Source organism: Rutidosis leptorrhynchoides, chromosome 6 (genome assembly GCF_046630445.1).
Source record: "Rutidosis leptorrhynchoides isolate AG116_Rl617_1_P2 chromosome 6, CSIRO_AGI_Rlap_v1, whole genome shotgun sequence".
Taxonomy (NCBI): domain Eukaryota; kingdom Viridiplantae; phylum Streptophyta; class Magnoliopsida; order Asterales; family Asteraceae; genus Rutidosis; species Rutidosis leptorrhynchoides.
Window position 1 is genome coordinate 285,028,495 of NC_092338.1, and position 17,774 is coordinate 285,046,268.

The following is a 17,774-nucleotide window of genomic DNA, read 5'->3' on the forward strand; positions in this document are numbered from 1 at the left end:
CGTGTACGCAGTACGCAGTTTATTCGTAACGTCAAGTGACACTAACGGTCATAAAGGCTTCCGATGATCAAGTTAAGTATCCTACGTACTTAAAGGCACATTTTAACACATAAATGAAAGTAAGCCATGTGTATAAAGATTCCAGAGTATAAAGTAGCACAGTACGCACAAATACGCAGTTTCGCAAAAACACACGGCACAAAAGCAAGTCGAAAAAGTCGGGTCGTTACAGTATTGACTATGATGAGACCTTTTCTCCTGTGGTAAAACATGTCACTGTGAGATGTTTCATCACTATTGCTGTTCAAAATGGCTGGCCTCTATACCAGCTTGATGTCAACAATGCTTTTCTGTATGGTGATCTTAATGAGGATGTTTATATGACTTTGCCCAAAGGATACTATGGTGATTCTGATAAAAACAAAGTTTGTAAACTGTCTAAATCCTTGTATGGGCTTAAACAAGCTCCAAGGCAGTGGAATGAAAAATTAAATGCTGCTTTAATTGAAAATGGCTTTACTCAAAGTGAATCTGATTATTCTCTTTATGTGAAAAACTGTGACAATGTGTTTGTTGCCTTGCTTGTCTATGTGGATGATATTGTGATTACTGGGAATAACCCTGGTGAAATAGACCAAGTCAAAACTTTTTTAAAATCTAAATTTATGATTAAGGATCAGGGAAAAGTGAAATATTTTCTTGGTATTGAAATTTTGGATAATGATGATGGTATATGCATGTCACAAAGGAAGTATTGCCTAGATTTGTTAAATGACTATGGTCTGCTTGGTTGTAAACCTGTGTCTACACCTATTGAGCAAAACCTTTGTGTTGCTTGTGAACCCAGTAACAAAGACAAGCTGCTTGTTAACATCACTGAGTACCAAAAACTTGTGGGGAGACTTATCTATTTGTCTCTTACCAGACCTGACATTGCCTATGCTGTTCATGTACTCTGTCAGTATATGCATGCCCCTTTGCAATCACATTTTGATCTGGCCTTTAGGGTTTTAAGGTATCTTAAAGGTGCCCCTGGAAAAGGAATTCAAATGATGAAGGGCAAGGGGTATTCTCTGTATGCTTACTGTGATTCAGACTGGGCAAAATGCAAACTAGACAGGAAATCTGTCACAGGATACTTAGTATTCTTTTGTGGCTCGCTTGTCTCTTGGAAAAGTAAAAAACAAGCCACTATCTCCAGGTCCTCAGCTGAAGCTGAATATAGGGCCATGGGGTCCACTGCTTGTGAAATTGTGTGGCTGAAAAATCTTCTGCTTGACTTTAACATCAAAGTCAACCTTCCCATAACCCTGTTTTGTGACAATAGCTCAGCTATTCAAATTGCAGCCAACCCTGTTTTTCATGACAGAACAAAACACTTTGATATTGATCTTCATTTTATAAGGCACAAAGTTTCCTCTGGTCTTATTAGAACTGAAAAAATTGAGTCTGCAAACCAACTTGCAGATATTTTAACAAAAGGATTAAGCTCTGCCCAACATAATCTTCTTTCAAAAGAGTTGAGTCTTGTTGATATGTTCCAAAATAAGCTTGAGGGGGGATGTTGAAATATCAAACTTATCTTGTGTTAATGGTATTTCTAACTTGCTTTGTTTGTCTGTTATTTATAGGACTGTTGGTGCAGTGTTTCTGGTCCTTCCTTGCATGATGGTTCATTCCTCAGGGGCTATTGTTGCTGATTGATAGTTCAAGGGGGCTGGTTGTAACATTTATGTTTTATGGAGGGTGGCTTTTGTTGCTCTTGGTGTATATATTTGCTGGTGATCCTCTAGGGTTAAACACCCGTTTTTGGCACTCTTGCTACGGCCGATTACTTTGTTCTCACTTTCTCCCTAAAATCCAAACTTGTATTGATCAATCAATTGTTTGTCTCAATTGATTGATCCTGTTAATGTTATTGCATTTCACTCTCTGTAATCTTGGCACTTAATCTTGTCACATGGTTGTATTCGGTTCTGTTATCCTTGTGGCTGTTCGATTGGATATTTGTGTAATCTTGGTAATTGGTTGATTAATAAGATTGAAGATCTGTTGGTTTATCTATTTTAACATATATGTAATAAAACATTTTGTAATTTAAGTAGTATACGGTATTCATATATTAGTAAAAACGTGTATGTACATTTTACTATTAAAAGATAATATAAAACAAAATATAAATAAATTAATGGGTGCAGTAAGCTTTTGGTGTGGCAATACGTAGCGGGTAAAATTGCCACGTAGCATAAGGCATGAGTCTTTGAGGGGTCTTAAGTAAATTCGACAAGAAATAGATAATGCGTCTTGGTTGCAGTAAGGCCTATGTCACTGTTTCAAAACAGCGATTTGAGGCAATTAAAATGCAGAAAAGCAAGTTTAAATTTTTCTTCCCAAACACTGAAAAAATTATCCACGTCTTGCAATCGCAATAATTAAAAAATCACCCTCAAATCGCTAAGCCAAACACCCCCTAAAACTGATGAGGAATTCCTTTCCCTCAATACGTACCTTCTTTGTAATTACATCGCAAGAAGGTCGACATTCGTTATCAATGCAATAAACATTGATAAAATCTTTGTCATAAGGATGGTTTTCTCGTTATCAAGACAATAAACATTGAGAAATCCTCGTCAGAATGATTGGTTTTCTTGAAAAGACCGTGAACAACTTCCTCTTGTGAGTAACCAATAATTTTTCAAAAAGGGCACTAAAACTGTACAACTAATCTTTTAGTTTTTCACGCTTTTTGATGAGTTTTTCACGTTAAAAATATGAATATAAATTAGAAGCGTAAAAAAATATGAAGTCAAAAAAATTTTGAAGCGTGAAGAAAATTGGTGTCACCATGTTAAGTGTTATCAACTTTTTGACATTTTAAGTGTCATGGCGTTTTCCATTTAATTTTATTATGTTTTGATAAAAATTACACAGTTTAAAAAAGAGACTACCACATGTAATTTAACTATTTTTGTTGACTTTTCAATTTTATTTTCTATTTTCTATTCATTTTTATTTTACATATATAAAATAAGAGTTTTATGAACTTTACATAAGTAATTTTTTTTTTTTTTATCTATTTATGATCAGCATTAGGCTTCAAAAGAGTGTCTCTCTGCTCATGACTCGCGTTAGCGACTTTATCATGAAAGTAATAATATGATTTTGAACATCTTTAAAAAAAATTAGTGGACAATACATACTATACAACTGTTAGTTTGATTTTGACTATATAATGCAGGCATAGCTCATGAGAAGCAGGTTTACTACATGCTTTGTCAGTACTTTGGCATTAAGGAGGTTAACATTTCCAACGCAGTTATTGAAATACCAATTGTATACTTTTGGTTTCAAATCTTTATTTTAATGTCCGATTTATTATTATTTTTTTAACTACATTGAAGAAAAAAACACTTACATTTTGATACAATTCTTCACTAGTCTCTCCGTGCAACAATAATTATAGTTACTCATTTTATTAGTTTGTTTACACATTACACGTATTTACATTAAACATTCTTATCCCTTTGTAATTTATACCTCGTCCTTAATTAAATTTGTAATGCATGACCGTCATCCTTGTACCAATCATCCTTAACTTTTAAAAATTACACCACTCGATCATCACATACCTGAATATATATATATATATATATATATATATATATATATATATATATATATATATATATATATATAGGGGCTGTTAAAAACTCTAAAACACCAAACCCTAAACCCTAAACCCTAAACTCTAAACCGTTCGTGTTAAAAACTCGATCTAAATCCTAAATCTAAACCCTAAACCCTAAATTTCTAAACCCTAATATCTAAACCCTATAAACCCTAATATCTAAACCCTAATATCTAAAACCCAATAGCTAAAATCTCAAAATACGCTCGAAAAACACGATAATTGTTATATATTACTTCTTCGAGCGTTTTTCCGCCAAAATAAAAACATTTATCACAAAGTGTCTCTACTAAATATTCATATTTCCATCTCATCTATAATGTTCGTGAACAAAGTTTTTTCAAAAAACGAAAAAAAAAAGTTTTTGCTTCCCCCCGAATGGTTACTTCCCTCTTGATCCTACCACTATATATATATATATATATATATATATATATATATATATATATATATTGATGATCTTTTTTTTTTTGAAAGGCAACTCATTATATATATATATATATATATATATATATATATATATATATATATATATATATATATATATATATATATATATATATATATATATATATATAACGCAATAGTACAGTATAATAGGGAAAAATATCCCCAACACACCCAAAAGATCCGCACGATATCTACATGGGGAAGAAGATACAAATGGATGTTAAGGAAGCAACCATCACAGTATCGACTACCCGATTTACATCTCACACGACCTATAAGACACTTAGATTATTAGACGTTTCGGATCCAATAGCCAAGAATGCCAATCGATCGTCAAAGCTTTACATCTTTTCGAAATCCACTCGAAGCTTTTCACTTGAATCTCATTGAGCGCCACCAGAGGATTCCAACATGAATTTTTGAAGATCTTGTTGTTACGATTCTTCCAAATAAGATATCCGCAAGTCCACTCAACCGCTTGCCAAACATTAGCCCCTACTCGAAGTCTGAAAAGATGAGTTACCCCGAAAAGCATTATCGAAACCCAAATTCACATTTGCAATATCGAACCACTTTAGCACCTTTTCCCAAAATTTTTTTACTTTTAATACATTGAAATAGAGCATGTTGCACCGTTTCTATATCATTATCACAAATGGGGCACCGGATGGAATGAAGGTCAATTCCCCGTTTGTCAAGTTCCGACAAAACGGGAAGCCTACCATTCATTACTCTCCAAATGAATACCTCGACTTTCTTCGGAACCAAATTGTTGCGTAATGTTTCTATCCCCGAAGCTCTAGAGGTAATAATCTTTGACCTCACCAAATCCGAGAGAATCTTTGTAGAGAAACTACCACTAGAACAAGGTGACCAAATCCATCTATCTTCTTGCTCGATATCAACCACAACCTCTTGGATAAGTTGTACCATATTCCCCAGTTCCGCATCCGTTCTTCCGCTAGGCTGCCTCACCCAATCCCATGATCCATTACATGTCGTTCCATCCCACCCTAACCGCGATTGAACCGTAGCATAAGGCTCCTTCTCGAGACGAAATAGCCGCTTGAACCGCAAATATAAAGGTGTGTTTGAGATCCACGTATCGTACCAAAACAATGTACTCTTGCCATTCCTGATTTTCCGCTTGAAAGACTTTGTAAACTCAACGCCAGTCTTATCAAGGTTGTGCCCTGTTTTAACAACATTGCTCCAAATAGAACTGTAAGAAGAACACAAATTCCCGCCCGAATTAGTAATGCCCGAGACCCATGAATACTCTTGATGAGGAGAAAATACAATGTGCGGTGTGCCATGAATAGAAAGAGCGTAATGGTTATGGGTGATCTTACAAAAACCAGGAAGACACAATGGAATGGGCCCACGTGTCATAGTGACCAGTTCAAATATATGTGGTAATCAAATAATTTTAGCAAATATCAAATAAAAAATAAGAAAAATATAAAAGGATATATTTATAAATAATTAAACATAACAGATATATTTAATAAAATATATAAAAAGAAAAAGATAATAAAAATAAAGAAAGTATATCAGTTGCATCAATTTGGTGATAGTGTAGAGTAAATTTTTTCCATTTTTCGTGCTTTAATAAAAAGAAGATTAGATGTAATACCTTTTTTGTAATTAACGTAATATATTCATTTTAAAATTGTAGTTTTTTATTTAAATAGAAAATGAGTCCTAGTCTTTCCAAAGAAATAGGTTAATATTAGTTGCAGTCAGTCTTTTACAATCTTTTTAAAGAAGTGTCGAGGTTGCACTTATAGAGCATTCGGAATTTTTTTTTAAAAACTTGTCATGAATGTTAGTAGTCTAGTCAACACAAAAATGTTTGATGAAAATTATAGTTAGTGATATGTTGTAAAGTATGTGGACAATTATGTATAAAGAAGGTCAATATAAGTGTGCAAGGCACCAGAGTAAACAAAAGTTAAATGCAGGCCAACTACAAGTCAAATGCTATAGCCAACTACAGGTCAACAACAAGTCATATGGATATAAATTGTACAATTTATTAACAAAAAGTAAATCATATCCAGAGATGTTGTATTTCATGAGCATATCTTTCATTATTCAAAGTCAACTACAAGTCAAATGCTATAGCCAATAGCTCCAAGTACTGCTACATTGCCTATTTCAGATAACTATGATGATTGAAATGTCTTCCTAACTATTCTAACTGGATGTCAACAGTCAACTGCAAGTTCAAGTCAACCTGAAGTAAGAACGTCTACAAGGCAATCTGTGCCACCTATTTGGCACAAAGACTACATTATTCCTGAAAGTTATTCCTGAAAGTTATGCAGTTTTACACCATCAACCAATAGCCAATCAAGTTCCAACTCCATGTATTGAAGGAAGATCTAAAACCTATGTTAATGCCTTAATGGCGTCTTCTAATCCCAATTCATTTAAAGAAGCTGTGATTGATCCAATTAGTGTCATGCTATGGATGTTGAGCTTCTTGCACTTGTAACAAATGAAGTTTGGGATGATACAGATTTAACACCAGAAAAGAAGGCAATTAGCTGTCATTGGATTTACAAGAAAAAGTTAAAAGCAGATGAAACTATTAATAGAAAAAAGGCTAGGTTAGTGGTGGATGGTAATAGGCAAAGAGAAGGTTTTGATTACAAAGAGACATTTGCTCATGTTACTAAAATGATCACAATAAGATCTTTACTAGCAGTTGCAGCTATGCATAACTGGGAGATATCTCAATCGGATGTCAAATGATTTTATTCATGGAAATTTACTGGAAGAAGTGTACATGTGTGACGACCCGGAAATTTCTGACCAAATTTAAACTTAATCTTTATATGTTTCTGACACGATAAGCAAAGTCCGTAATGTTGAGTCTCAAAAATTTTGAAATTTTATTCATGTAATCAATTACCCTTTGACTATTCCCGACGATTCACGAACAATTGTGTGTAAATATATATGTATATATAAATATAAACAAAAGTATATATATATATATATATATATATATATATATATATATATATATATATATATATATATATATATATATATATATATAATGATTTGAAATAATACAATTTAATCATTTGAATTAATTATGTAAAAATTAATATATAAAATAATTAACTTGTTACTAAAATGAATATATATATAAATATATATGATATCTGTACATAATTATTATATGTACAATGAATATGTATTAAAAGGTATAAGAATTTAATACTCAATATAAGTTATTACATAATAGATATTATATAATTATATTACATGATCAATAATAGGTAATACCAATATATTAAATTTAATTATAAATATTATAAAAATATTATTATTACGTTCAATATTAATATCAATACTAATATTATTAATATTATCATGATATATAATATATAGATATGAACTTGAAACATGTAATTTGTTATTACTAGTAATATTATTAAGTATTTTCATTAAAAATCATTATTATTATTTATTATTAATAGAATTATTATTATTATTAAAATTAATTTTATAAACTCAATAGTAAAAGAATCAAAATCTGTTAGAAGTACCCATCTGCTTTTTTTTTTTCTCCTGATTGAAAACCATGGTACTTCTTGTCTCAAATTTGTTACCCGTCAATTCCAACTAATCACTACACAACAACTTTGAAGAAGTTTATGTAGTACATCAGTTCATTCAATTTTCACTGCAATTGGAAATAAAACAAGAAAATTTAGAAAATAAGCTCGTATCCTCTGTTCTTCATCTTTTTAGCCAAATTTTGATTTAGTGTTAAATTTCAAAATCCTTAAATGCAGAAGTGTTAGAATTCATCTAACTAAACTATCTGTAAGTTTTCAATCCTCATTTCTTTCTATTAATTTCTAATTTCAGAGTCAAAGTTTTGGTTTTAAAAGTCAACTGAGTGTTCTTGAATCAAATTCGAGTTTGTTTTGATGTTTTCAGTTAATTTGATGATCCATAAAGATTATAGGAATGATTTGCAACACATTTCATGTTGTAATCATAATCTATAACATTCTTAATTTCAAAACCAACTTTTGAGCTCATGTGTTCTTGACAGTGATATACACTAACTTGAATTCGAAATAAATTTTAAAAACTAAAAATGCAGAGTTGTTAGGAATCATTTACTTAAACTTCCTGTAAAATTTCAAGTTCTAATTCTTAATAACGAAATTGAATTTGCGAGTCAAAGTTATTTTGTCAAAAGTCAACCAATTTGTTCATCGAGAAATTAGAGCTCGTTTTGATTTTCAAGTTCAATTGACGATTCCAATAGTTTTTAGGAATGATTTGAAACTAAATTCGTTTTGTAAGAATTGTCCAAAACGTATTCGAAATGGAAGAACAATTTTTTTTTTTTTTGAAGCTACTAGCTTCAGCAGTAGGCTCAAATGCAATTTTTTTTGAATTTTTATTTTATTTTAAGAACACTTTTATTTTTTGTTTCATGTTGTTTATAAATCCTAAGTTCAAAACCCTTTCGATTGTTGTTGAGATTTTGCCTCTGTTTGATTTTAATTATGGTGAAGAAGAAGATGAACTAAGATGAAAGAAATACTAGATATATATGTTTGGGTTGCCTTATAAGTCAGAAAAATATGGATGGCATAATGGTTAAGGGTGTTTGTGACGATCACTCCAAATCCATATGGACGAACACGTCATTCATCGATTTCATTGCGAGGTGTTTGACCTCTATATGATACGTTTTGTAAATATTGCATTCTTTTGAAAAGGCACACCATAAATGAATATTTAAATCAAAGGTATTCGACATCTGCTAATTTCTACATATAGACAATCACCGTAAATAATAGTTTACAATAGTAATTCTGTTGACAATGCAGTCAAAATAAGATACATGGTGATGATTTGGTGAATGCAACGTTTCCTTGATAAATATGCCATGTAAGACTCCATGCACATAGCTTGTCTAACATATAAGCAAACAGCGGAAGACTTCTAGGGAACCTGAGAATAAACATGCTAACAAGTGTCAACACAAAGGTTGGTGAGTTCATAGTTTTAGTCTTTCGCATAATCTGTATATAAAGGTGGATCACAAGATTTCAGTTGTTTCATCTGAAACGTTTATCAAAATATTCTACGAGATTGAGCACCCTGGTAACTAAACTTTAACGTTATAATAAGTACCCCTGTTTTAACATACATGCAACCAACATGTATAATACACGCAATCCTACATGTATTAAACTCAAATAGCATACGTCTGTTTTATAGTTCAGGCTAGGGTTTCTATACCTGGAACAGACAGGGATGTCAAGCCCTATGGATCCATATATAACTACTCGCGCCCACCAGTTCTTATAACCGGCAGTTACTAGTTACCAAAGCTAAGGGATTTTCGGTTCAAACTCGGTGTAGAATTTAGTATGTACTTGTATCCATTGTGTTTGAAATAAAGTGCATGTATTCTCAGCCCAAAAATATAGATTGCAAAAGCAATTAAAAAGGGAGCAAATGAAACTCACCTTAGCAGCATATAAAGTCGTTCACCAAAATGTGACCGAAACTCGGATTACCAAATAACCGTAGATCTCAACCTAGAGAACATAGGTTGGTCAATAAATATCTATCAAGCTAGGTCAGGTCATAGTGTATCACAATCCTAATGCTCGAGATCGACATACAAAAGTTTTCCAAAATCGTTTCAAAAAGTCAATTTTGACAATAGTTCAACAAAACGAGACGTACCTTATATAAGGATTCATTTACTCGGTTGGTAATATTCAAAAATCCAATTTCTCAATCTTACAAACAAGTTGTTTAAATATTAATTGCAGATTCAAAAGCAATTCCAATTAACGTCAATTATAATTCAGTTGATCATATCTTTTAATCCGTTCATCGAAACTATTCGATATCTAAATGAAAAGTTATTGATTTTTCGCCAGCTTTCCAAAAACATGTATATCATATACCTTTTACCAGTAATATATGTATTTAATTTGTGATCTATTATAAACTGTTTAACGATAAAATTTAGCATACACGTATGTATAAATATATATACTCGAGCACTAGACATGGATACACAATTAATATATAAAAGATAAAATATGAGTGCTTACGTATCAATATTGAGATTCAATATTGTAGGAAAGTACGTAGACGTAACGGAGATGATAAACACTAGGTTTGATTCATAAATATACCCCCGAACATTACCCATAATTTCCTTAGCTCTATCCCGCTTGAAAACCCATTTTGAAAGTGACACGCTCAAGACCTCGTCGTAGTATTTTATGTATAATATTAATACTACTAATAATAATAAGATTAATAACAATATTAATCTTAATAATAATAATAATAATAATAATAATAATAATAATAATAATAATAATAATAAGAATAATAATAATAATAATAATAATAATAATAATAATAATAATAATAATAATAATAATAATAATAATAATAATAATAATAATAATAATAATAATAATAATAATAATAATAATAATAATAATAATAATAATAATAATAATTACAGAGGGAGTAATATGTATAAGAAAAACTCGAGCAGAAACTGGCATTTTATAGGCAACTTTTTAGAATCTGATGCCCATGCGATCGCATGGGTTTTTAGTGTATTTTCCATGCGATCGCATGGCCGCCTGATCCAGCTCAAAATGTTTTTGTTTGCTAGTTCGTCGACATATTTAAATATAATATATATAATTTAAATAATTAATTATATATTATATTAAATTCATGTGCATAGTTAACTTGTAATTTTCATTCCGATGCCTCGTACAATGTCACTCGACTTATGTCCCGGTTCCGGTTTCTCGAACGCATTTTCATACGCTTAGAAAACTTGCAATTTACGTTTTGTGACTCGTACCTTTGTCAAAATATAGTCTTAAATTATCAATAAACTATATCATTCAAAGTGTATCTTAAACTTTCGAGTGTTTTGGTCATTTACTTCTATAAATCATTGTCTCACTATTTGTTAATATATATATAATAACAAATCGTTTTATGACCAAGTTAATATATATTTTCAACATTCATAAACAAGTTTTAAATATACGTTGCAAGTTATTCATACAATTAATATTCCAACTTATCATATATATTCAAATAAATATTTAAACCAATAAGTTTAATGTACGGTATCAAACAATTAATACATTGTTACGTTTTCAAGTTATAGTATATATATATATATATATATATATATATATATATATATATATATATATATATATATATATATATATATATATATATATATATATATGTATGTATCTATATACATATAATTATTCGCGAATCGTCGAGAACAACCGAAAGGTATTTGAATATATGAAAGTAGTTCAAAAATTTTGAGATTCAGTTTTACAGACTTTGCTTATCGCGTTGGAAATATTAATCATACAAAGATTAAGTTTAAATTTGGTCAGAAATTTCCGGGTCATCACAGTACCTACCCGTTAAAGAAATTTCGTCCCAAAATTTGAGTGAGGTCGTCATGACTGATAATAAAAATGTTTTCATACCGTATATATGTTGATAAATAGAGTTTTATCACCGTTGAATAATATGGATAAAACAATCCGATTAGTCGAAGCGTATGAGAGAAGTTATCGTAAAAGAGTGAAATGAAAGAATAGAGATTCGTCTTAACTTTTGACGTAGTTACGATTGATTTTCGGAATTTAAGGAATAGAAAATCTTCATAATCTAAATAAGATTTGATTCTTCGAAATTTAAGGAAATTAAGATTTCCTTTAAATGCGTAATCTGCCTCGATTGTTATGTCTGATATTTTGCTATAAATTAACCACTTTCGTTTCATTATTTTCACCACTCCTACATCTTTTTCCTTATTTTATACTTCCAAAAGATTGTGAAATGCTTAATCCAGTTCTGATTCTTGATATTTTTTTGGCTATCGTATCCTTCATTCTTCTTTTTCATCTGCCACCAGAGGAAGTTATTTTCTTCTACTATTACCTTGGGGTTATAGTATTTTTCATTCTCCCGTGTCTTTATATTGCTATACGCATTGATATACACGGTTTGTAATATATGTGTTGTTGTCAGGCTTTATATTTTCCCTTATATTTAGGAGCTCAATGCTTTCATTTTTCCTTCCCGACTTCAAGTCAAGCGAATAATGGTCCAGAATTCGTAGCTATACATTTCGGAATGAACATAGTTAATGTTCTAAGAAAGAAATTGTATTGGCACGATCTTGATTTGTCAAATTACTAGAATATCTGGAAAAGACCGAATCATCAAGAAAAGTATTTTCTTGATATATTTAGAGTTTAAATAGAATGAAAGAGTTATGTAACATGGTTCATGATGAGGGTATGATCTGTGAACCTTTGTCACGTTCCATTAGAAACTCAGCATGACTTACTGTAATATAATCACGTTGATCAAGTGTCATTATATTGTACTAATTCATGCTTCAGTTCCCAACACTACTTGAAAACATTCATTTTTTTTTTCAAATTTTAGAAACTAAAATAGTTTCTTTTATGATGTAACACAGATAGCGCGAAGAGATGAATGATTTCAGATAAGAATAGTTATGAAAATATCTTCAGAAATATGAAGGATATTTATAATGGAAGATACGATGATATCTTAGAATTTCTAATATCAGAGGATGATGCGAAAAATCTGTCTGTGAAGGTTTAGAATAAGAAGTAAGGTTCTTACTAATGGTTTCAGCACACACTGAATCATTTAGATTCTTTGAAGGTAGATTTCGTCCTTGTGATTTGTCTACAGCTTCCTTCATACTTTGCTCAACCCGTTTTACTGTTCCAAACCTTCTCTTTTTCTTTGCTTTTCCAACACACTACTCTTTATCATCAAACTTTCGACTGTTAAAGTCGTTTACAGCTTTTGCTGCTTCATCAGCATTTTTCCAAAATTCGGAGAACTAGTTTCGTAGTTTGGGGTGTTTTTCAGAAACTTCACATTCGAAGTATGTAAGTCTAGAAGATAGATGTTATCTATATATAACTGTTGTCGTAGAAAATGCTGCGAGATTCAAAATACTGATTGCTAATTCCCGGTGGTTGGTATGGCAATTATTGTTACAAGATGTGGATGAGTACATGATAGGGTTTCAATGAGTATAAGGATTTTTTGAAAGGTCAAGGATTAATAAAGTTGTTGGTAAATTTACTGCTAATGTGGTGGAACATGAAAGGTTCCCCAGTAACAAGAACGTATATGTCAAGGTTATAGTAAGGCTAATCTGAAAAGTCGAAGTTGACTAGTTGAAAGTGTGATAAAACTGGATACTTTGAAAAGGAATTGCAAGATTATTTTCGGTAATAACAATGCTAAAGGAACTTTCACAGTTTTGAAGTCAAAGTATAGCTTTGAAAAATGTAGAGATCTAAGAATGATATCACTTGTTAAATCTTGACTTGGATTCTGATCCGTCAATATCAGAATATGTAATTGAATTTGTATGGAAACGATTGTATATCGATGTGAGCATAGTTAATAATTTTTGAATCAAAGTTGAAGAATGTACAGTATAACATATTAATTGTGAACTTATATATTTTCCGGGAATTACCTACCCGTTAAAGATTTCACAAGTAATATTTTGTACAAAAGAATTTTCATTACAGTCTTTATGAAAATATATGTATGTATATTTCTTCAAATGTAATACGGATTTAATGAGTTAATATCATATTAAGCTCATTTAATTTTCGGCTTGACTTAGAAATGATTAATCTCTAAAACATTAAAGATTACATAATCTTTGCGGAGTTTTTTTTCACTAATAAAATCAACACTTCATTATTTATTCTTATTGATATTCCTCGGTGAAGGATGTTGATGCTTGTGGAATTTTTGTGAACCTTACAAGGCACAGATGATGTTTTCTGGAAAGTTTCGAGTACATCGAAAATGAAAATGTAAAATCAATTATGTAATTGAATAATACAACTTGGTTTATTAGGAAATGGAATTCATTGAGTTGAAACAGAGATTGTAGTTAACGATTGTTAAGTTGTTAAGGAAGGATGTACATCAGTGCATATTAGTAATATGAACTAACCGAGTAGTACCTACCAGTTAAGATTCACACGTAATAGCTTAGTACTAAAAGATTTATTTTGATTTCAAAATTCATATATATTAAATATACATAAAATTTCTTCAGGGGAAATGAGTTAATACTTCATCGGTTATTGTTGCTGGTATTTCTTGGTAACTACGGTGCGTATGATGTTGATTCTCGTGGAACAGATTGTGAAGTTGAGGTTTGCGATGCGGATGTTGTTGGCGGCGGTAATGGTACTGTTGGTGTTGTTGTCGGTGATACTGTTGATGCAGGTGATACTGCTGGTGCTTGTAACCTTTGCACCATATTCTCCAAAGCCACTACCCGAGCGCGAAGCTCGTTGACTTCTTCTACTACACCTGGATGATTGGCGGTTCAGACGAGCGGATGAATAAGATCCAAAATTTGAGATAGTATATTATCGTGACGAGATACTCTAAAAATGAGAGAGAAAATGGTGTCTCGAACAGGTTCGCCGGTAAGTGCTTCAGGTTCTTCGCCAAGAGGGCAATGTGGTGGATGGAAGGGATCACCTTCTTCTTGTCTCCAATGATTAAGTAGACTACGAACCCATCCCCAATTCATCCAGAATAGATGATGGCTAATTGGTTGATCCATTTCGGTTACACTGTCTTCGGAATTCAGGTGAATATCCATATCAGAATAGCTGTCAGAGTTTAAGGAATTTGAACTAGATATGGGATCCATCTTGTATAATTAGGGAGATGATTTTTGATATGAATTAGATTATAGAATTTAATTTGGTATTCTTCAATATATAATTTACATATGTATATATAATACCAAATTCCATAAATCACGGAGAAATTTTCGAAAGATGTCAGGAAAAGTTTACAGTAACAGATACGCTAAGATATGAATTTTTGTCTATACACTATTTATGCAATAAATGCAGGAAAATGTGTCTAGACTTAAGAATGATAAGCTTGTAATTTCCGACAAGAAATGATAAGCAAAACTTTTAACATGCAGACACGGTTGAAGTCCAGACTTACTAATGCATCCTAACAACTATCAGTTAGACACACTCATGCAAGACCTGGTTCACTAGGACCAACGCTCTGATACCAACTGTGACGATCACTTCAAATCTATATGGACGAACACGTCATTCATCGATTTCATTGCGAGGTATTTGACCTCTATATGATACATTTTGTAAACATTGCATTCTTTTGAAAAGGCACACCATAAATGAATATTTAAATCAAAGGTTTTCGACATCTGCTAATTTCTACATATAGACAATCACCGTAAATAATAGTTTACAATAGTAATTCCGTTGACAATGCAGTCAAAATAAGATACATGGTGATGATTTGGTGAATGCAACGTTTCCTTGATAAATATGCCATGTAAGACTCCATGCACATAGCTTGTCTAACATATAAGCAAACAGCGGAAGACTTCTAGGGAACCTGAGAATAAACATGCTAACAAGTGTCAACACAAAGGTTGGTGAGTTCATAGTTTTAGTGTTTCGCATAATCTGTATATAAAGGTGGATCACAAGATTTCAGTTGTTTCATCCGAAACGTTTATCAAAATATTCTACGAGATTGAGCACCCTGGTAACTAAACTTTAACGTTATAATAAGTACCCCTGTTTTAACATACATGCAACCAACATGTATAATACACGCAATCCTACATGTATTAAACTCAAATAGCATACGTCTGTTTTATAGTTCAGGCTAGGGTTTCTATACCTGGAACAGACGGGGATGTCAAGCCCTATGGATCCATATATAACTACTCGCGCCCACCAGTTCTTATAACCGGTAGTTACTAGTTACCAAAGCTAAGAGATTTTCGGTTCAAACTCGGTGTAGAATTTAGTATGTACTTGTATCCATTGTGTTTGAAATAAAGTGCATGTATTCTCAGCCCAAAAATATAGATTGCAAAAGCAATTAAAAAGGGAGCAAATAAAACTCACCTTAGCAGCATATAAAGTCGTTCACCAAAATGTGACCGAAACTCGGATTACCAAATAACCGTAGATCTCAACCTAGAGAACATAGGTTGGTCAATAAATATCTATCAAGCTAGGTCAGGTCATAGTGTATCACAATCCTAATGCTCGAGATCGACATACAAAAGTTTTCCAAAATCGTTTCAAAAAATCAATTTTGACAATAGTTCAACAAAACGAGACATACCTTATATAAGGATTCATTTACTCAGTTGGTAATATTCAAAAATCTAATTTCTCAATCTTACAAACAAGTTGTTTAAATATTAATTGCAGATTCAAAAGCAATTCCAATTAACGTCAATTATAATTCAGTTGATCATGTCTTTTAATCCGTTCATCGAAACTATTCGATATCTAAATGAAAAGTTATTGATTTTTTGCCAGCTTTCCAAAAACATGTATATCATATACCTTTTACCAGTAATATATGTATTTAATTTGTGATTTATTATAAACTGTTTAACGACAAAATTTAGCATACACGTATGTATAAATATATATACTCGAGCACTAGACACGGATACACAATTAATATATAAAAGATAAAATATGAGTGCTTACGTATCAATATTGAGATTCAATATTGTAGGAAAGTACGTAGACGTAACGGAGATGATAAACACTAGGTTTGATTCATAAATATACCCCCGAACATTACCCATAATTTCCTTAGCTCTATCCCGCTTGAAAACCCATTTTGAAAGTGACACGTTCAAGACCTCGTCGTAGTATTTTATGTATAATATTAATACTACTAATAATAATAAGATTAATAATAATAATAATATTAATCTTAATAATAATAATAATAATAATAATAATAATAATAATAATAATAATAATAATAATAATAATAATAATAATAATAATAACAGAGGGAGTAATATGTATAAGAAAAACTCGAGCAGAAACGGGCATTTTATAGGCAACTTTTTAGAATCTGATGCCCATGCGATCGCATGGGTTTTTAGTGTATTTTCCATGCGATCGCATGGCCGCCTGATCCAGCTCAAAATGTTTTTGTTTGCTAGTTCGTCGACATATTTAAATATAATATATATAATATATATAATTTAAATAATTAATTATATATTATATTAAATTCATGTGCATAGTTAACTTGTAATTTTCATTCCGATGACTCGTACAATGTCACTCGACTTATGTCCCAGTTCCGGTTTCTAGAACGCATTTTCATACGCTTAGAAAACTTGCAATTTACGTTTTGTGACTCGTACCTTTGTCAAAATATAGTCTTAAATTATCAATAAACTATATCATTCAAAGTGTATCTTAAACTTTCGAGTGTTTTGGTCATTTACTTCTATAAATCATTGTCTCGCTATTTGTTAATATATATATAATAACAAATCGTTTTATGACCAAGTTAATATATATTTTCAACATTCATAAACAAGTTTTAAATACACGTCGCAAGTTATTCATACAATTAATATTCCAACTTATCATATATATTCAAATAAATTTTTAAACCAATAAGTTTAATGTACGGTATCAAACAATTAATACAT

At 31.2% G+C, this 17,774-nt stretch overlaps 2 protein-coding genes across 2 annotated transcripts; one reads left to right on the forward strand and one right to left on the reverse strand.

The window, feature by feature from the left end:
* The first annotated feature begins 380 nt into the window (after positions 1-380).
* Positions 381-1,704, forward strand: LOC139854527 (uncharacterized mitochondrial protein AtMg00810-like). The gene is made up of 2 exons (XM_071843828.1): positions 381-1,537; positions 1,632-1,704. Exons 1-2 carry the CDS (start codon positions 381-383, stop codon positions 1,702-1,704), a joined length of 1,230 nt encoding a protein of 409 aa, XP_071699929.1.
* Positions 1,705-4,672: 2,968 nt separating this feature from the next.
* On the reverse strand, positions 4,673-5,530 carry LOC139854528 (uncharacterized). Its single transcript, XM_071843829.1, has one exon. The coding sequence runs from the start codon at positions 5,528-5,530 to the stop codon at positions 4,673-4,675; it is 858 nt and encodes a 285-aa protein (XP_071699930.1).
* Between the last annotated feature and the right edge of the window lie 12,244 nt (positions 5,531-17,774).

What these genes read in the sequence shown, in the direction of transcription:
- LOC139854527 (XM_071843828.1), top strand. Translation starts at nt 381, where the DNA reads ATGACTTTGCCCAAAGGATACTATGGTGATTCTGATAAAAACAAAGTT. An exon ending in GAGTTGAGTCTTGTTGATAT is followed by an intron (nt 1,538 to 1,631) that starts GTTCCAAAATAA and finishes TGTTATTTATAG; the next exon opens with GACTGTTGGTGCAGTGTTTC.
- LOC139854528 (XM_071843829.1), bottom strand. Translation starts at nt 5,530, where the DNA reads ATGACACGTGGGCCCATTCCATTGTGTCTTCCTGGTTTTTGTAAGATC.